This window comes from Macaca mulatta, chromosome 19 (assembly GCF_049350105.2).
Source record: "Macaca mulatta isolate MMU2019108-1 chromosome 19, T2T-MMU8v2.0, whole genome shotgun sequence".
Classification (NCBI taxonomy): domain Eukaryota; kingdom Metazoa; phylum Chordata; class Mammalia; order Primates; family Cercopithecidae; genus Macaca; species Macaca mulatta.
The window spans coordinates 47,006,987-47,022,412 of NC_133424.1; the positions used below are offsets into that span (position 1 = coordinate 47,006,987).

The 15,426-nt window shown below is 51.7% G+C and overlaps 2 protein-coding genes across 12 annotated transcripts in view; one reads left to right on the forward strand and one right to left on the reverse strand.

Annotated features, from left to right (window-relative positions):
- IGFLR1 (IGF like family receptor 1) overlaps positions 1–15,426 on the reverse strand; it is a 40,978-nt gene that overhangs the window by 19,255 nt on the left and 6,297 nt on the right. The window lies entirely within an intron of this gene.
- PROSER3 (proline and serine rich 3) lies at positions 15–12,883 on the forward strand. 11 transcript variants are annotated; one of them, XM_077982251.1, is made up of 12 exons: positions 15–138; positions 1,305–1,401; positions 1,685–1,887; positions 3,883–4,010; positions 4,118–4,221; positions 6,751–6,833; positions 6,923–7,062; positions 8,656–8,843; positions 8,940–9,954; positions 10,044–10,125; positions 10,293–11,317; positions 12,100–12,883. In XM_077982251.1, the coding sequence occupies exons 1-11, from the start codon at positions 128–130 to the stop codon at positions 10,432–10,434; spliced, it is 2,193 nt and encodes a 730-aa protein (XP_077838377.1). In that variant the 5' UTR covers positions 15–127; the 3' UTR covers positions 10,435–11,317; positions 12,100–12,883. The 11 variants fall into 11 exon arrangements, with proteins under 11 accessions (XP_077838377.1, XP_077838379.1, XP_077838380.1 ...); XM_077982253.1 differs by having other exon boundaries at positions 8,961–9,954; positions 10,293–11,553; positions 12,062–12,883; XM_077982254.1 differs by having other exon boundaries at positions 8,961–9,954; positions 10,293–11,528; positions 12,118–12,883.

Below are 15,426 nucleotides of genomic sequence, written 5' to 3' on the forward strand. Positions count from 1 at the left end.
GCCGCTCACCGCCTGCGCGGGCACAGAGAGGGGCGGGGCTGACAGGGCGTTGCTAAGCGACGGAGATGCGAGCGGGGCCTGTTTGGTGAAGGAGCAGAGCGGACGGAAGCGCGGAGGGAGCAGCGGGATGGATCCCAGGTGAGGCCGATCGCTCTTCCAGGGAATACAGGAGGCTGGGGAGGACCAAGGGCGAGAGCAGCACAGCCTGGGGACGGGCGGGATAGGGTCTGTAGTCGCTAGGGCTCCACCGCACTGGAACTACAACTCCCAATATGCTCCACAGCCGTTGGCTGCTCCAGCCGTAGCCTTCAGCATTCCGGGGGTCCCCGAAGAGTCTTATGTTCCTTTCTGAGTGGCCCCAAGGGATTATTTCCGCTAAAGGTGTCCAAGGAAGGCTTGAGATCTGAATTTCTTAATTTTGAAATGGCCCCCAGACACGCCTGGGCGTTGTCTTTGAACTTTCTCGGGGAGGCGGAGCCCAGTGGATCCTGGGGCTTGTAGTCCATCTACCCTTTGCCTTCGTGTCCCCAAGAATTTATGGGAAATGCTCGGTGATAAAGTCCAGCCGTGGTTTTTTTTTGTTTGTTTTTTTTGTTTTTTTTGTTTTTTTTTTTTTGAGACAGAGTCTCTCGCTCTGTTGGCCCAGACTGGAGTGCAGTGGCACAATCTTGGCTCACTGCAACCTCTGCCCCCTGGGTTAAAGCCATTCTCATGCCTCAGCCTCCCAAGTAGCTGGAGCTACAGGCTCCCGCCACCACGCCTGGCTAATTTTTTATATTTTTAGTAGAGACGGGATTTCGCCATGTTGGTAAGGCTGGTCTCGAACTCCTGACCTCAAGTGATCCACAGGCCTCGGCCTCCCAAAGTGCTGGGATTGCAGGCCTGAACCACCACGCCCGGCGAGCCCCGGTTCTTAACCTGAGCTCCACTTCACAATCATCTGGGACGCTGCGAAAAAGACACGGAGGCCCAGCCCCACTAATAGATGTCCTGATTCTGTTGGTCTGGAATGGGAACCGCGCGTCTGTAACGTTGAAAAGCCCCTCCTAGACTGGATCCAGGGTTGAGAACTACCGGCTACTAGTTCCTGAGTTGCTCCCTATTAAGACTGCTCCAGGGGCGGGCTTCCAGGACTCACCCTTCCACTGTCGCTATCCTGAGTGTGCAGCGGTGCTTCATGGAAATGACAGCCCCTCTCCTCCAGGAATCTATGGCAATTGTCCGGTTCTGCCCTCCTCTAATGTCCCCCTCCCCAGGGCTGCAGCAAAATCACATGCTGCCTGAACTCCACTTTCCTCTTGCAGCCTGCCAGTTTTCTCCATTCAAGATAGTCCCTTTGGAGATGCGCCCCTGGGTCGAAGCCACTACTGGCCATCCCGGAGCCAGACCTGGTGTCCCAAGGTGAGGACCCCCCTCAAAGAGTGCTGAGTGCCGGCCCAGTAGCAAGAGAATGACCTCTAGAGGGTAGGAAGACATGTGACTTTCTCCCCTCCCCATGGCCCTGCCCTTGTCCCCCTCTCTACCACCTAGATTCCTCATCCGAGCCCCCATCACACTAGGTTGTTATCATTACAGGATGTGTTTCTTCCTCTCTGGACTAAGACTTCGTGTGTGTCTTGGTTCCCCTGCAGGGATGACCCATCAGGCCTCATACTTTTTCTTTTTGTGCTTTTCCCCATCTTAGACCCTGAGCCCATCCAGGTCTCAGAGATCCAGGCTCCCACAAGTTCCCAAGGCTCTAGCCACAGGTCCCAACTCCCCTGAGCTGTTTGAGGAGTCCTGGCCATCCAGTTCAGGGACGCCTTCCCCACCCAGCACCACTGAGGGACAGATGGGGGCCTCCCCAGCACCCACCCTGATTGACAGCGGGGACTCCGTGGTGGCCAAGTAAGTACCAGAGGCCCTGGGGGAAAAGGAGGCTTTGGGTTAGAGGGAGGGAGAAGGCATGCAGTAATAATCATCATCAATAATCAAAAACCAGAGCTGTTTCTGCAGCACTCTTTTAGGACCAGGCACTTTGTGTGTGTTAAGAACTCTGGCGCTAGACTGCCTGAGTTCAAATCCCAGCTCTGTCATTTAACTCTATGTATGATCTTGGCCTCAGTTTCTTTATCTCTTTTCATTTATTTATTTAGAGAGAGGGTCTTGCTCTTATGCTCAGGCTGGAGGTCAGTGGTGCAATCACAGCTCACTATAACCTTAAACTCCTGGGCTCAAGCCATGCTCCCACCTCAGCCTCCTGAATTGCTGGGATTACGGGTGCATGCCACCACACCTAGCAAATCTCCCGCCTTGGCCTCCAAAAAGTGCTGTGATTACAGGCCAGACTTACATGCCCAACCTCAGTTTCTTTATCTCTAAATTGGTTGGTTTTTTTTTTAATGGAGTTTCACTCTTGTTGCCCAAGTTGGAGTGCAGTGGCATGATCTTGGCTCACTGCAATCTCTCCCTCCTAGGTTCAAGTGATTCTCTTGCCTCAGCCTCCCAAGTAGCTGGGATTACAGGTGCCCACCACCATGCCTGGTTAATTTTGTGTATTTTTAGAAGAGATGGGGTTTCACCATGTTGGCCAGGCTGGTCTCAAACTCCTGACCTCAGGTGATCCGCCTCAGCCGCCCAAAGTGCTGGGATTACAGGTGTGAGCCACTGCCAGGCCTAAATTGGGTATACTAATAGTACACCTCCCCTAGGGCTGTTTAAGCTTTCAATGAGTTGCTATCTGTAATGATCTCTAGCAATGCTTCTCACATAGTGACCACTTAGATTTGTAGAATACAGGTTCAGCTGCTGTAACAAAGAGTCCCAAATTCATTATGGCTGAAACAAGATAGAATTTATTCCTCCCTCACCTGCAGTCCAGGCAGAAGCCACCAGGGATGACGTGGCAGCCCATAGTTGAGATGTCAGGGACACAGGTTTCTTCTGTCTTGTTGCCATCCCAACTCTAGACCGTTGCCCTTTCCTTCATGGTGCAAATGGCTTTCAACCACATCAGCTTTCAAAATCACATTTCATACCCTGTTTGTCAAGAACTTAGTCACGCGGTCACAAGGCTACAAGGGTACCTGGTAAATATAGTCCATAGGAGAGCGGCTGTGTGCCCAGCTAAAAGTTACATTCCTGGTCGGACACAGTGGTTCATGCCTGTAACCCCAGCACTTTGGGAAGCCAAAGCGGGAGGATCCCTTAAGCCCAGGAGTTCCAGATCAGCCTGGGCAACATGGCAAGACCCCGTTTCTACTAAAAATACAAAAATTGGCAGGGCTGTGGTGACTCACGCCTGTAATCCCAGCACTTTGGGAGGTCAAAGTGGGTGGATCACTTGAGGTCAGGAGTTTGAGACCAGCTGACCAAAATGGTGAAACTCCGTCTCTACTAAATTAACTGGGCATGGTGGCACACATCTTTAATCCCAGGGACTTGGGAGGCTGAGGCAGAAGAATCACTTGAACCGGGGGGCGGAGGTTGCAGTGAGCCAAGATCACACCATTGCACTCTAGCCTGGGCAACAAGAGCAAAACTCCATCTCAAAAAATAAACTAATTAATTACAAATAAATAAATAAAAATACAAAAATTAGCCAAGCATGGTGGCATGCACCTGTGTCCCAGCTACTCAGGAGGCTGAGGAGAGAGGATTTCTTGAGCCCAGGAGTTGGGGGCTGCAGTGAGCTATGATTGCACCAGTGCCCTCCAGCCTGGGTGACAGAGTGAGACCCTGTCTCAAAAACAGTTATGTGACTATATAAGAAAGAAAAGCAGATATTGAGGAATAGCTACCAGGCTCTGCCATGGTGCTCGGTAAACGTTGGTTGCTATGATTATTCTTATTATTATTTGGCTCTCCTCACTCTACTCACTTGCTATCCCCTGATGTTCACAGGTATATAAATAGGTTCCGCCAGGCTCAGCCCACCAGTCGAGAGGAGCGCCAGCCTGCAGGCCCAACCCCAGCTGACTTTTGGTGGCTGCGGTCTGACTCTCCAGACCCTAGCAGTCAAAGTGCAGCAGGTACCTCCTTCAGTGCCATCCACCACCCGCACCCCTAAACCTTTGCTGATCAATGCCCCCAGCAGCCACTCCTCCTGGCCCTCATACCCTTAACTGGGGCTTCTCAGCAGGAGCCAACAAACCAGAAGGAAGACCCCATACAGCTGTCCCTACTGTGGCCAAGGTGACCAGTGCATCCCACGCTGTGGCTCCGCTTCAGGAAATAAAGCAGGTGACATCCCCATTCACTCCCTCCCTTGTGTGCCTGAACTGACAGCACCAGCCCTGGGATAGAATTAGATCAGGAGCAGCGGCTCACACCTGTAATCCCAGCACTTTGGAAGGCCAAGGTGAGAGGATTGCTTGAGGCCAGGAGTTCAAGACCAGCTTGGGCGACATGGTGAGATTCTGCCTCTACTTAAAAAAAAAAATTAAAATAAAAGAGCCAGGTGTGGTGGTATGCACCTATAATTCCAGCTACTTGAGAGCCTGAGGCTGGAGGATGGCTTGAGCCTAGGAGTTCAAGGCTGCTGTGAGCTGTGATTGTGCCACTGCACTCCAGCCTGGGCAATAGAGCAAGACCATGTCTCTATTAAAAAAAAAAAAAAAAAAAAAGAGGCTGGGCATGGTGGCTCACGCCTGTAATCCCAGCACTTTGGGAGGCCGAGGCAGGCAGATCACGGGGTCAGGAGTTCAGGACTAGCCTGACCAACATGGTGAAACCCCGTCTCTACTAAAAATACAAAAATCAGCCGGGCATGGTGGTGCGCACCTGTGATCCCAGCTACTTAGGAGGCTGGGACAGGAGAATCACTTGAACCGGGAAGCGGAGGTTGTGGTGAGCTGAGATATAGCGCCAGTGCACTCCAGCCTGGTGACAGAGCAAGACTCTGTGTCAAAAAAAAAAATAAAAAATAAAAAGAATTAGAGCTGATCCTCATTTCAAGGAAGCTAAAACAGAAAAGGAGGATTTGCTGGCTAATGTAATTGAGAAATCCAAAAGTAGATGTTTCCAGAAATGCCTGGATCCAGGTGTTTGAATAATGTTGGGAGAGACCCAACTCTCTCTAGGCTCATGCTTTTTTTTTTTTTTTTTTTTTTTTTTTAAGAGACAGAGTCTTGCTCTGTCACTCAGGCTGGGGTACAGTGGCGCCATCTCGGCTCACTGCAGCCTCTGCCTCTTGGGTTCAAGCAATTCTCCTGCCTCAGCCTCCCAAGTAGCTAGGACTATAGGTGCACACCACCACACCCAGCTAATTTTTTTGTATTTTTTTAGTAGAGATGGGATTTCACCATGTTACCCAGGCTGGTCTCGAACTCCTGAGCTCAGGCAGTCCGCCCGCCTCAGCCTCCTAAAGTGTAGGGTTACAGGTGTGAACCACCAAGCCTGGCCTTTTTTTTTTTTTTTTTTAATTAGATAAGGTCTTACTCTTAGGCTGGAGTGCAGTGGCACAGTCATGGCTCACTGCAGCCTTGAACTCCTTGCAACCTTCGCCTCCTGAGTACCTGGGACTACAGGCATGCGCCACCATGCCCAGTTAATTTTTTGGTTTTTTTTTGTGGAGATGGGATCTTACTTTGTTGTCCAGGCTGGTTTCGAACTCCTGGGCTCAAGCAATCCTCCTGCCTTGGCCTCCTAAAGTGCTGGGATTGCAGGTGTGAACCACTGCACTCAACCTTTTTTTTTTTTCTTCTTCTTCTTCTTTTTTATTAGACAGGATCTTACTCTGTCACCCAGCCTGGAGTGCAGTGGCACAATCATGGCTCACTGCAGACTTGAACTCCTTGAACTCTTTGCAACCTTCACCTCCTGAGTACCTGGGACTACAGGCATGCGCCACTGTGCCCAGCTAATTTTCTGTGTTTTTTGTTTTTATTTTTTGGTAGAGATGGGATTTTACTTTGTTGTCCAGGCTGGTCTCGAATTCCTGGGCTCAAGCAATCCTCCTGCCTCGGCCTCCTAAAGTGCTGGGATTGCAGGCCTGAGCCACCACGCCCACCTCTGTGCTCCTCTTTTTTGGGCTCAGTCCCAGGCGGGCTTTCCCCTCATGGTAGCCAGGATGGCCCTCGGGATCTCTAGGCTCCCACGGTCCCAGCTCCATGACTCCAGTGGAAAGTGGGGGCTTTTCTAATTGCTCCATCCGAAGCCCCAGGGCTCACTGTGATTCACTCATCCTTGAGCCAACCACTGTGAACCAGAGGAGAGAATGCTCTTATGAGTCAGCTCTGATCTGGGAGGTGGGATCCATCCTACTCCAACCATGATTTGTCCATGAAAGGTGCTGATCCGCCGGGCTTGGTGGCTCACGCCTGTAATCCCAGCACTTTGGGAGGCTGAGGTGGGTGGATCACCTGAGGTCGGGAGTTCGAGACCAGCCTGACCAACATGGAGAAGCCCCGTCTCTACTAAAAATACAAAATTAGCCGAGCATGGTGGCACATGCCTGTAATCCCAGGTTCTTGGGAGGCTGAGGCAGGAGAATTGCTTGAACCCAGGAGGTGGAGGTTGCTGTGAGCCGAGATCATGCCATTGCACTCCAGCCTGGGCAACAAGCGAAACTCCATGCCCCCCGCCCCCCAAAAAAGGTGCTAATCCAAAGGGCAAAACTGGGTCTGTCCTCCCTGAGGAGGAGGAGCAGATCCTAAGCTGACACGTGAGGTTACCAAGGGTGACACAGCCTGCATTCCAGGCCCTCTGTTTAGAACGCTTTTCCCAGCAGCCTTTGGGTTGGGGCTGGCGTCTGACCCTGTCACCCTGCAGAATCTCAACACATGGAATTCATCCCTGCTGGACCTGGAGACGCTGAGCCTACAGAGCAGAGCTGCCAGGCTGCTCAAACGCAGGTGCCTGTACCCCCGCCCCCATCACCCTTCCCACTGCAGCTCCACATGGCCCAGACCTCCATTGCCTCACTCCTGCCTTCTCCCTGCAGCAAAGCCTCCATCTCCTCCTCCTCCCTCAGCCCCAGCGATGCCAGCACTTCCTCATTCCCCACCCGTTCCGATGGCCTCTCTCCCCTCTCGGAGACCTTCATCCCTGACTCCAGCAAGGGCCCTGACCCCAGGGCACCCGGTAAGGGCTGAGAGGCAAGGACTGAGGGAAGCCTGGGTGCAAATCCGAGCTCTGCCACTGACCAGCTATGGGACTTTGGGCCTCTCTGGGCCTTGTTTCTCCAGCTGTAAAACAGGGATAAAAAGGCCAGGTGCAGTGGCTCAGGTGTGGAGGCTGAGGCGTGAGGATTGCCTGAGCTCAGGAGTTTGAGACCAGCCTGACCAATGTGGCGAAACCCAGTCTCTACTAAAAATACAAAAATTAGCCGTGCGTGGTACATAGTGGTGCTTGGTGGTGCATGCCTGTAGTCTCAGCTACTCAGGAGGCTGAGGCAGGAGAGAATCACTTGAACCCAGGAGGCTGAGATTGCAGTGAGCTGAGATTGTGCCATTGCATTCCAGCCTGGGTGACAGAGAGAGACTCTGTCTCAAAAGTAAAATAAATAAATAAATAAATAAATGGTGCCATCACAGTGTAATTGCTGTGCTCAAGCAATCCTACAACCTCAGCCTCCCGAATAGCTGGGACTACAGGCATGCACCACTATGCCCAGCTAATTGTTTTTTTTTTCATTTGTTGAGATGGGGGTCTCACTGTGTTGCTCAGGCTGATCTTGAACTCCTGGGCTCAACCATCCCCCCCACCCCCTCGGCTTCCCAAAGCACTAGGATTACAAGAATGAGCCCAGCTGGTTTTGAATAGGGAAGCCAGGGAAGGTGACCAAGATCTGATGGATGTGAGAGAATAGACCGTGCGATAATTGAGGGAAGAGCATTCCAGGCAGACGGAGCCACAGGTGTAAAAGACAAAGCCTTCGCCTTTTACCAGGAGAGAGGTGCAGCTAAGGGAGGGTTCCTAAGCACGAAGGGCCTGGTCTGGCTCGGGTATTCACAGGCTCCCTCTGGCTGAGAGTAGGGAACAGATTTGGAGGAGAGTAGAGAGGCCAGGGAGGTTGCTTGAGAGTCCAGGTTGGGTGAGTGGGGCTGGAGCAGGGCGAGGGCTATAGAGGGTGGGGGAGTGGGTGGATTCTGGGGAATATGTCTTCTGGTCACTGCTGTAACTCCAATGTCCAGAACAGCTCAATAAATATTTGTTGAATGAGACCAGGCGCTGTGACTCACACCTGTAATCCCAGCACTTTGGGAGGCCCATGTGGGACGATGATGGCTTGAGCCTAGGAGTTTGAGACCAGCTTGGGCAACAAAGCAAGACCCCGTCTCTACAAAACAATAAAAATTACCCCGGTGTGGTGGCGCATGCCTTTAGTCCCAGCTACTCAGGAGGTTAAGGCAGGAGGATTGCCTGAGCCCAGGAGGTCGAGACTGCAGTGATCTCACCACTGCCCTCCAGCCTGGGTGACAGAACAAGACTCTCTCTCTATATATATAACAAAGACTTGAATGATGACAGGTGGAGAAGCCCAGGAGTGCTCTGCTCCCCTGACTTTGACCCCTTCCCTTCTTCCCACCCTAGAGAGGAGCTGGGACGGTATCGGGAGAGCCTATCTGAGTAACCCCCTGCACAGTTGGAGGGCGTGTGTGCACGCTGTCATGGGGTTGCTGATCTCCCTGGCCCCTGCCTCACGCTGTCCTCTCTACCTCCCATCCCCTATAGCATCCCCGGCACCAGCCCAGGCCCAGACCCCCACCCCTGCTCCAGCCCCAGCCTCCTCCCAAGCACCCCTTCGGCCAGAGGATGACATTCTGTACCAGTGGCGGCAGCGGCGGAAGCTTGAACAGGCTCAGGGAAGCAAGGGTGACAGAGCTTGGGTGCCACCTCTGACCCCTGCCCTTCGCACTCTGGTGAGTCGAGGGAGGGAGAAGCCTGGTGGGAGCTGGAGGAGGGGCTGGATCTGAGGGGGACTGAGGACCCTCCACCCTCTCTAGAGAGGGTCTCAGATCTTTCTTATCTGTCTACAGACCTCTCCTGCTCCAGTGGAGACCCTCGGTTCTCTGGGGACACAGCCTAACCATGTCCCACTGTGGAGCAGTGTGGCCGGACCTGGTCCACCAGAGGCCTTCTATATGGAGAGACCTCCTTTTCCCTCAATGTCCTCTCCACACATCTTTTGGGCCCCCAGCCCCCACGGGTTCTTCTGCACCCCACAGTCTGGGCCTTGGGTATCCCTTGGGGCTGTTCCTCCCACGCAGTCGGCCTCCACCCTAGCACATCTGGGCTCCACCCTCGTGCCCCCAGCTCCCCTGGCCTCCACCCTTGCACCCCCGGCCTCCACCCCGGCTCCCCTGGCCTCCACCCCGGCTCCCCCAGCCTCCACCCCGGCTCCCCTGGCCTCTACCCTTGCACCTCCAGCCTCCACCCTCGCATCCCCAGCTGTTCCCCAGGGCCTGCCCATCCCTGAGCCAAGCAGCTGTGCCCAGCCTAAGAGCCTGAGGTCCACGTCTCGGAGGAGCAGAGCCCCTCGCCGAGAGGCTGCCGAGGGAGTCACTGCAGCTGGCCAAGGACCTGGCTCTCAGCTCAGGGGTGTCCTGGGCCAGGTAGTGGCAGCTCGGCTGTTCCCTGACAGCCTGGAGGACGCTCCTTCTCACTTCGAGGACCCGCCTCCACCTGAGGCTGTATCTCTGAAAGTCAAGGCCACACAACCCCAAACCAAGGCCACTCCCCCTCCATCTGAATCCCGGTGTCGGGCCAAGGCCGAGTCTCGGAAAGCCAAGGCCTTGCCGCCAGCAGCGGGGTCAGTGATCTGGAAGAGCGAAGCCACTCCTTCCTCTGGATCCTGCCGGCAGCCCGAGGTCGCACCCTCTCCAGCTGAGCAGGCATCCACAGTCAAGGCCTCGCCGCCTGCCTTCCAGGTGGGGTCTCCGGAGGCCCTGGCCCCGCCCCCTCCCTCTGCTGACCACGCCCCCTCGGAGGCCCTGCTCTCCCAGGCCGCCCGGCTGCTGCAGGCTGCAGAAGGTGATGTCCGCTCCCTCCCGGATGTAGGTGGTGGGCCAGCCCACTAAGAGACCAGCTCCTTGGAGCTCATTCTTTCCTCCCTCCACCAGACTCCGACGGCAGCGAATTCCAGGACGATCCCGTGCTGCAGGTGCTAAGAGCCCAGAGGGCAGAGCTGAGACGGCAGAAAAGGTGACTGATCCTCCATCCCCAGAGTCTATGACACTGGGCCCCCGAGTCCTCTGAGACCCGGTTAGGCACCCAGCCCTCCTCATCCCCTGTTCCAGCACTCCGTCCACAGCCCCAGATCCTAAGCCTGAGCACATATCCCAGCCTCTGCTCTCCCGGCCTTTCTCCAGGGAAGCGGATGCCCGATTATCGTTCCTGTTGGACCAGGCCAAAGACCCGGGATCTTGCTCCCCTCCAGCCAGGTCGCCCCCCAGGTCCCCAAGGAGGCTGCTACGAAGGGAAGGAGCTTCCCTGGAGGCCAGACGACTTTGAATTGTACATAGAGATTCTATTTTACGCAGCGAGGTTTTTGTTTGTTTGTTTGTTTTTGTTTTTACACGGTTACTGGTTATCTGTGAGAAAGGGGTTGTTTGGAAAGGCCAAGGGGTCGTGCCAATTTAAGGAAATGCCCCCCACCCTCCTCCGCCCCGTGGCTCTGCCCTGCACCCCCCTTTCCTGACCATGGAAACAAGATCTCCTTTCTGGTTATATCTTCCTTGGGGCAGAGGGGGTTTCAGACAAGACTTCTGGCAAGACTGGGGACCCACCTTATCTGACTTCACTCAGGAACCCTGGCTCAAATGGGACCAAAGGACTGTCCTCTGGGGAAGAAGCTACTAGGGTCATTGGAGTGTTGGATGATGGTCAGTCTGTAGCCCACACCTGCTTGAGCAGCAGCAGCGTCTGATGCAGCTGACCCCTCCCTCCTTGAAGCACTTTCCCTCCCGGCTTCCAGCACTTCTCTCTGCACCTCTCTGGTCAGGCCTCATCACTAGCCCAGCATGTCAACTTTGGCATGACCCAGGGCCATAGCGTTGACATCTCTATCTACACCCACCCACAGGTGCTCTTGTCTAGCTTAATGACACTAAACCCCATCTGTATTCTGATAATCCTCAAATATCTATCTCTAATCTAGACCTGGCCCCGAAACCTTGGGCTCCTACCTCATCACCATTTCTACCCAAGCGTTTAAAAGACATCTCAAATTCCATAGGTCCTAAATGTTTCCAATCTTTCCCCCTAAGCATGCTGCTCCCCAACTTTCTTCAGCTCTGTCCTTTGCTGCTCAGACCAAAAACCTTAGAGTTGTCTTTGACTTCTGTCTTTCCCTTCCACCCACAGTTAACCAGCAAATCCTGCCATCTCCACCATTGTTTTATTTTATTTTATTTTATTTTTTGAGATGGAGTTTCACTCTTGTTGCCCAGGCTGTAGTGCAATGGCGTGACCTCGGCTCACTGCAACCTCCACCTCCCGGGTTCAAGCGATTCTCCTGCCTCAGCCTTCTGAGTAGCTCGGATTACAGGCGCCTGCCACCACACCTGGCCAATTTTTTTGTTTTGTTTTGTTTTGTTTGAGACAGAGTCTCGCTCTGTCGCCCAGGCTGGAGTGCAGTGGCCGGATCTCAGCTCACTACAAGCTCCGCCTCCCGGGTTTACGCCATTCTTCTGCCTCAGCCTCCCCAGTAGCTGGGACTACAGGCGCCCGCCACCTCGCCCGGCTAGTTTTGTTTTTTTTTAAGTAGAGATGGGGTTTCACCGTGTTAGCCAGGATGGTCTCGATCTCACGACCTCGTGATCCGCCCATCTCAGCCTCCCAAAGTGCTGGGATTACAGGCTTGAGCCACTGCGCCCGGCCAATGCAGCTTAACTTCTAAAGTTCAGTTAGAAAAGGTGATTTCTCAGCTGGGCATGGTAGCTCGCACCTGTAATCCCAGCATTTTGGGAGGCTCAGATGGACAGATTACTTGAGGTCAGGAGTTCGAGACCAGCCTGGCCAACGTGGTGAAATGTCTCAACTAAAAGTACAAAAATTAGCCAGGCATTGGTGGTGGGTGCCTGTAATCCCAGCTACTCGGGAGGCTGAGGCAGGAAAATTGCTTGAACTCAGGAGGCAGAGGTTGCAGTGAGCCGAGATCATGCCATTACACTCCAGCCTGGGTGACAGAGTGAGACTCCATCTCAAAAAAAAAAAAAGATAATTTCTCTTTCTCTCTTTCTCTCTCTCTCTGACACTTGCTTTAGAGGGCCACATTAAAAAAAAACTAGTTGCCATGCTGGGAAGAGGTTTGGGTTACACAGGTGTATGCACTTATCAAACTTAGCGAAGTGTGTGAATTTCATTGTATGTAAAGTTTACCTCAAAAGAAAATATTGCATGCCAGTTAAAGATACGCCTGTAATCCCACTTCTTTGGGAGGCCAAGGCGGGGGGATCACTTGAGGCCAGGAGTTTGAGACCACCCTGGGCAACACAGCAAGACGCGTCTCTACAAAAATAAATAAGCAAATAAATAGCCAGGTGTGGTGACACACCATTTGTAGTCCCACTACTGGGGATGGAGAGGGGCACTGAGGCGGGAGGTTTACTTTGAGCCCAGGAGTTCAAGGCTGTATTGTAGTGAACTAAGATCATGCCACTGCCCTCCAGCCTGGGCTACAGAACTAGACCCTGTCTTTAAAAAAAAAGAAAAGAGAAAAAAAGTATGTACACTGAGATATTTAGGGAACAATATACCAATGTTGGCAATTTATTTTGAAATGCATCCAGAGATGAGTTGGGTTGATGGATAAATAGGGTAATAGGTAGATGTGAGATAAAGCAAATATAGCAAAATGTTCATGGTAGGATCTAAGTGGTGGATCTAAGTGATGTCCACTGTAAAATTTTTCAACTTTGCTGTATATTAGAAACTTTTCATAATAAAATGATGGAGAATATATGATTGGGGTTGTTTTGATATCTGCATTTATAAAATGGAGGGATGAGATGGATAGCTAGCAACTTCTGTATGTCACAGACATGGTAAATACTTTTTTCCAACCTTTCTTTTTTTTTTGAGATGGAGTCTTGCTCTGTCACCCAGACTGGAGTGCAGTGGTGCAAACTCGGCTCATTGCAACCTCTGCCTCCTGGGTTTAAGCGATTCTCCTGCCTCAGCTTCCCAAGTAGCTGAGATTACAGGTGCATGCCACCACGTGTGGCTAATTTTTTTTTTTTTTTTTTTTTTTTTTTTTGTATTTTTAGTAGAGACAGGGTTTCACCATGTTGGTCTGGCTGGTCTTGAACTCGACCTCGTGATCCACCTGCCTTGGCCTCCCAAAGTGCTGGGATTACAGATGTGAGCCACCACACCCAGCCAGTTTCTAATATTTCTAAGCAAACCATACATTTAAACGAAATCAGAGTGGGCACAGTGGCACACGCCTGTAATCCCACCACTTTGGGAGGCCGAGGCGGGCAGATCACTTGAGGTCAGGAGTTAGAGACCAGGCTGGGCCATATAGTAAAACTCTGTCTGTACTAAAAATTAGCCAGGCGTGGTGGCGGGTGCCTGTAGTCCCAGGTACTTGGGAGGTTCAGGCAGGAGAATTGCTTGAACCCGGGAGGCAGAGGCTGCAGTGAGCTGAGATGGTGCCACTGCACTCCAGCCTGGGCAACAGAGTGAGACTCCATCTCAAAAACAAACAAACAGTGCAATCGACAAGAAAAATAGCTGTTGAGATATAAGGAGAAATGAAAGATGTTACAGTAGCAGAACCTGATCTAGCTGGGTCACTAGTGGAGTCTAGAAGCATTCCTGAGGAACTTACACGGAAGCTGATAGAAATTATCTAGTTAACAAAGGGCTGTCCTAATTACTCTTATTGGATAACCGCTCCCAAAACTTAGTGACATAAAACAATTATTTTATTATGCTCATGGATTCTGGGAGTCAGAGGTTTGGACAGGGCTCAGTTGGAATCAATTTTTGTCTGCTCCATGATGTCTGGGGATTCAACTGGAAGGACTCAAAGGTGACTTGATAGACTTGATGGCTGTGGAGTGGAATCCTCGGGAACTTCTTCCATGGTCTTCTCCCAGTCTGACTGGGACTACTGACTGTAATGCCTATACACAGCTCCATTGGTTTGGGCTTCCTCAAAGCATGGCTGCTTCAGCATAGTCACACTTCGCATATGATGCACCATGGTTCTATAGCTCATTCCAGTGGACAAGAACATTGGTCAAGAAGCTGCATTGCCTTTCATCGCATAGCCTTAGAAATCACTGTGTCACTTCCACTGTTTTCTATTGGTTGAAGCTATCCCGGTCCCACCCAGATTCATAGAAAGCAGTCATAGACTCCGCATCTTGATAAGAAGAGTGTCAGATAATTTGCAGCTGTTTTAAAATCACTGCAGGACCCCATTCTCCATGATATGATTATTACACATTACATGCCGGTATCAAAACATCTCATGTACCCTCTCAATATATATACCTAAATATACCTATTTTGTACCCAGAAAATTAAAAAAATTTTAAAAAAATCACTGCAGGGATTGATGGGGAAACACTCCAGACAGAGGTAATATCGTGTGGGAAGTCCCTGTGATGGGAGTGAGGTCAGCAAATTTAGTATATAAGTAACTGCACATTCACCCCTCCCTCAGCACTCCCTTTCACCAGCCCTTGCTTAATTATTCTCCATAGAATGAATCACCTTCTAATTTTTTTTTTTTTTTTTTGAGATGGAGTCTTGCTCTGTCTCCCAGGCTGGAGTGCAGTGGCAAAATCTCGGCTCACTGCAACCTCTGCCGCCTGGGTTCAAACAGTTCTCCTGTCTCAGCCTCCCCAATAGCTGGGATTACAGGCACCTGCCACCACGCCTGGCTAATTTTAATTTTTGATTTTTAGTAGAGATGGGGTTTCACCATATTGGCCAGGCTGGTCTTGAACTCCTGACCTTGTGATCCTCCCGCCTCAGCCTCCCAAAGTGCTGGGGTTACAGGCGTGAGCCACCGCCCCCAGCATTTTTTTTTTTTTTTTTTAGACAGAGTCTCACTCCAACACCCAGGCTGAAGTGCAGTGGCGTGATCTTGGCTGACGGCAACCTCCCGGGTTCAACCAATTCTCTTGCCTCAGCCTCCCAGGTAGCTGGGATTACAGGCACACCTGCCACCATGCCTGGCTAATTTTTGTATTTTTAGTAGAGATGGGGTTTCTCCATGCTGGCCAGGCTGGTGTTAAACTCCTAACCTCAAGTGATCTGCCCGCCTCAGCCTCCCAAAGTGCTGGGATTACAGGTGTGAGCCACCATGCCTGGCCTAATACTCTATGTATTTTTTAATGTTAATTTTGTTCATTGTCTTCTCCCAATAGCTTTTGAGCTCCAATGTGGGTAGGGTATGTTTTCTTCTGGTTTGGTTATTGGTGTATCTACAAATTGATCAGAGTTTGAGTGAATGAATGAATGAATGAACAGACCAAGACCCTCTGA

Excerpts from the sequence above, each read along its gene's own strand:
- PROSER3 (XM_077982251.1), top strand. Across the intron at positions 1,888-3,882 it reads GGGGACTCCGTGGTGGCCAA|GTATATAAATAGGTTCCGCC; the intron begins GTAAGTACCAGA and ends TGATGTTCACAG. Across the intron at positions 9,955-10,043 it reads GCTGCTGCAGGCTGCAGAAG|ACTCCGACGGCAGCGAATTC; the intron begins GTGATGTCCGCT and ends TCCCTCCACCAG.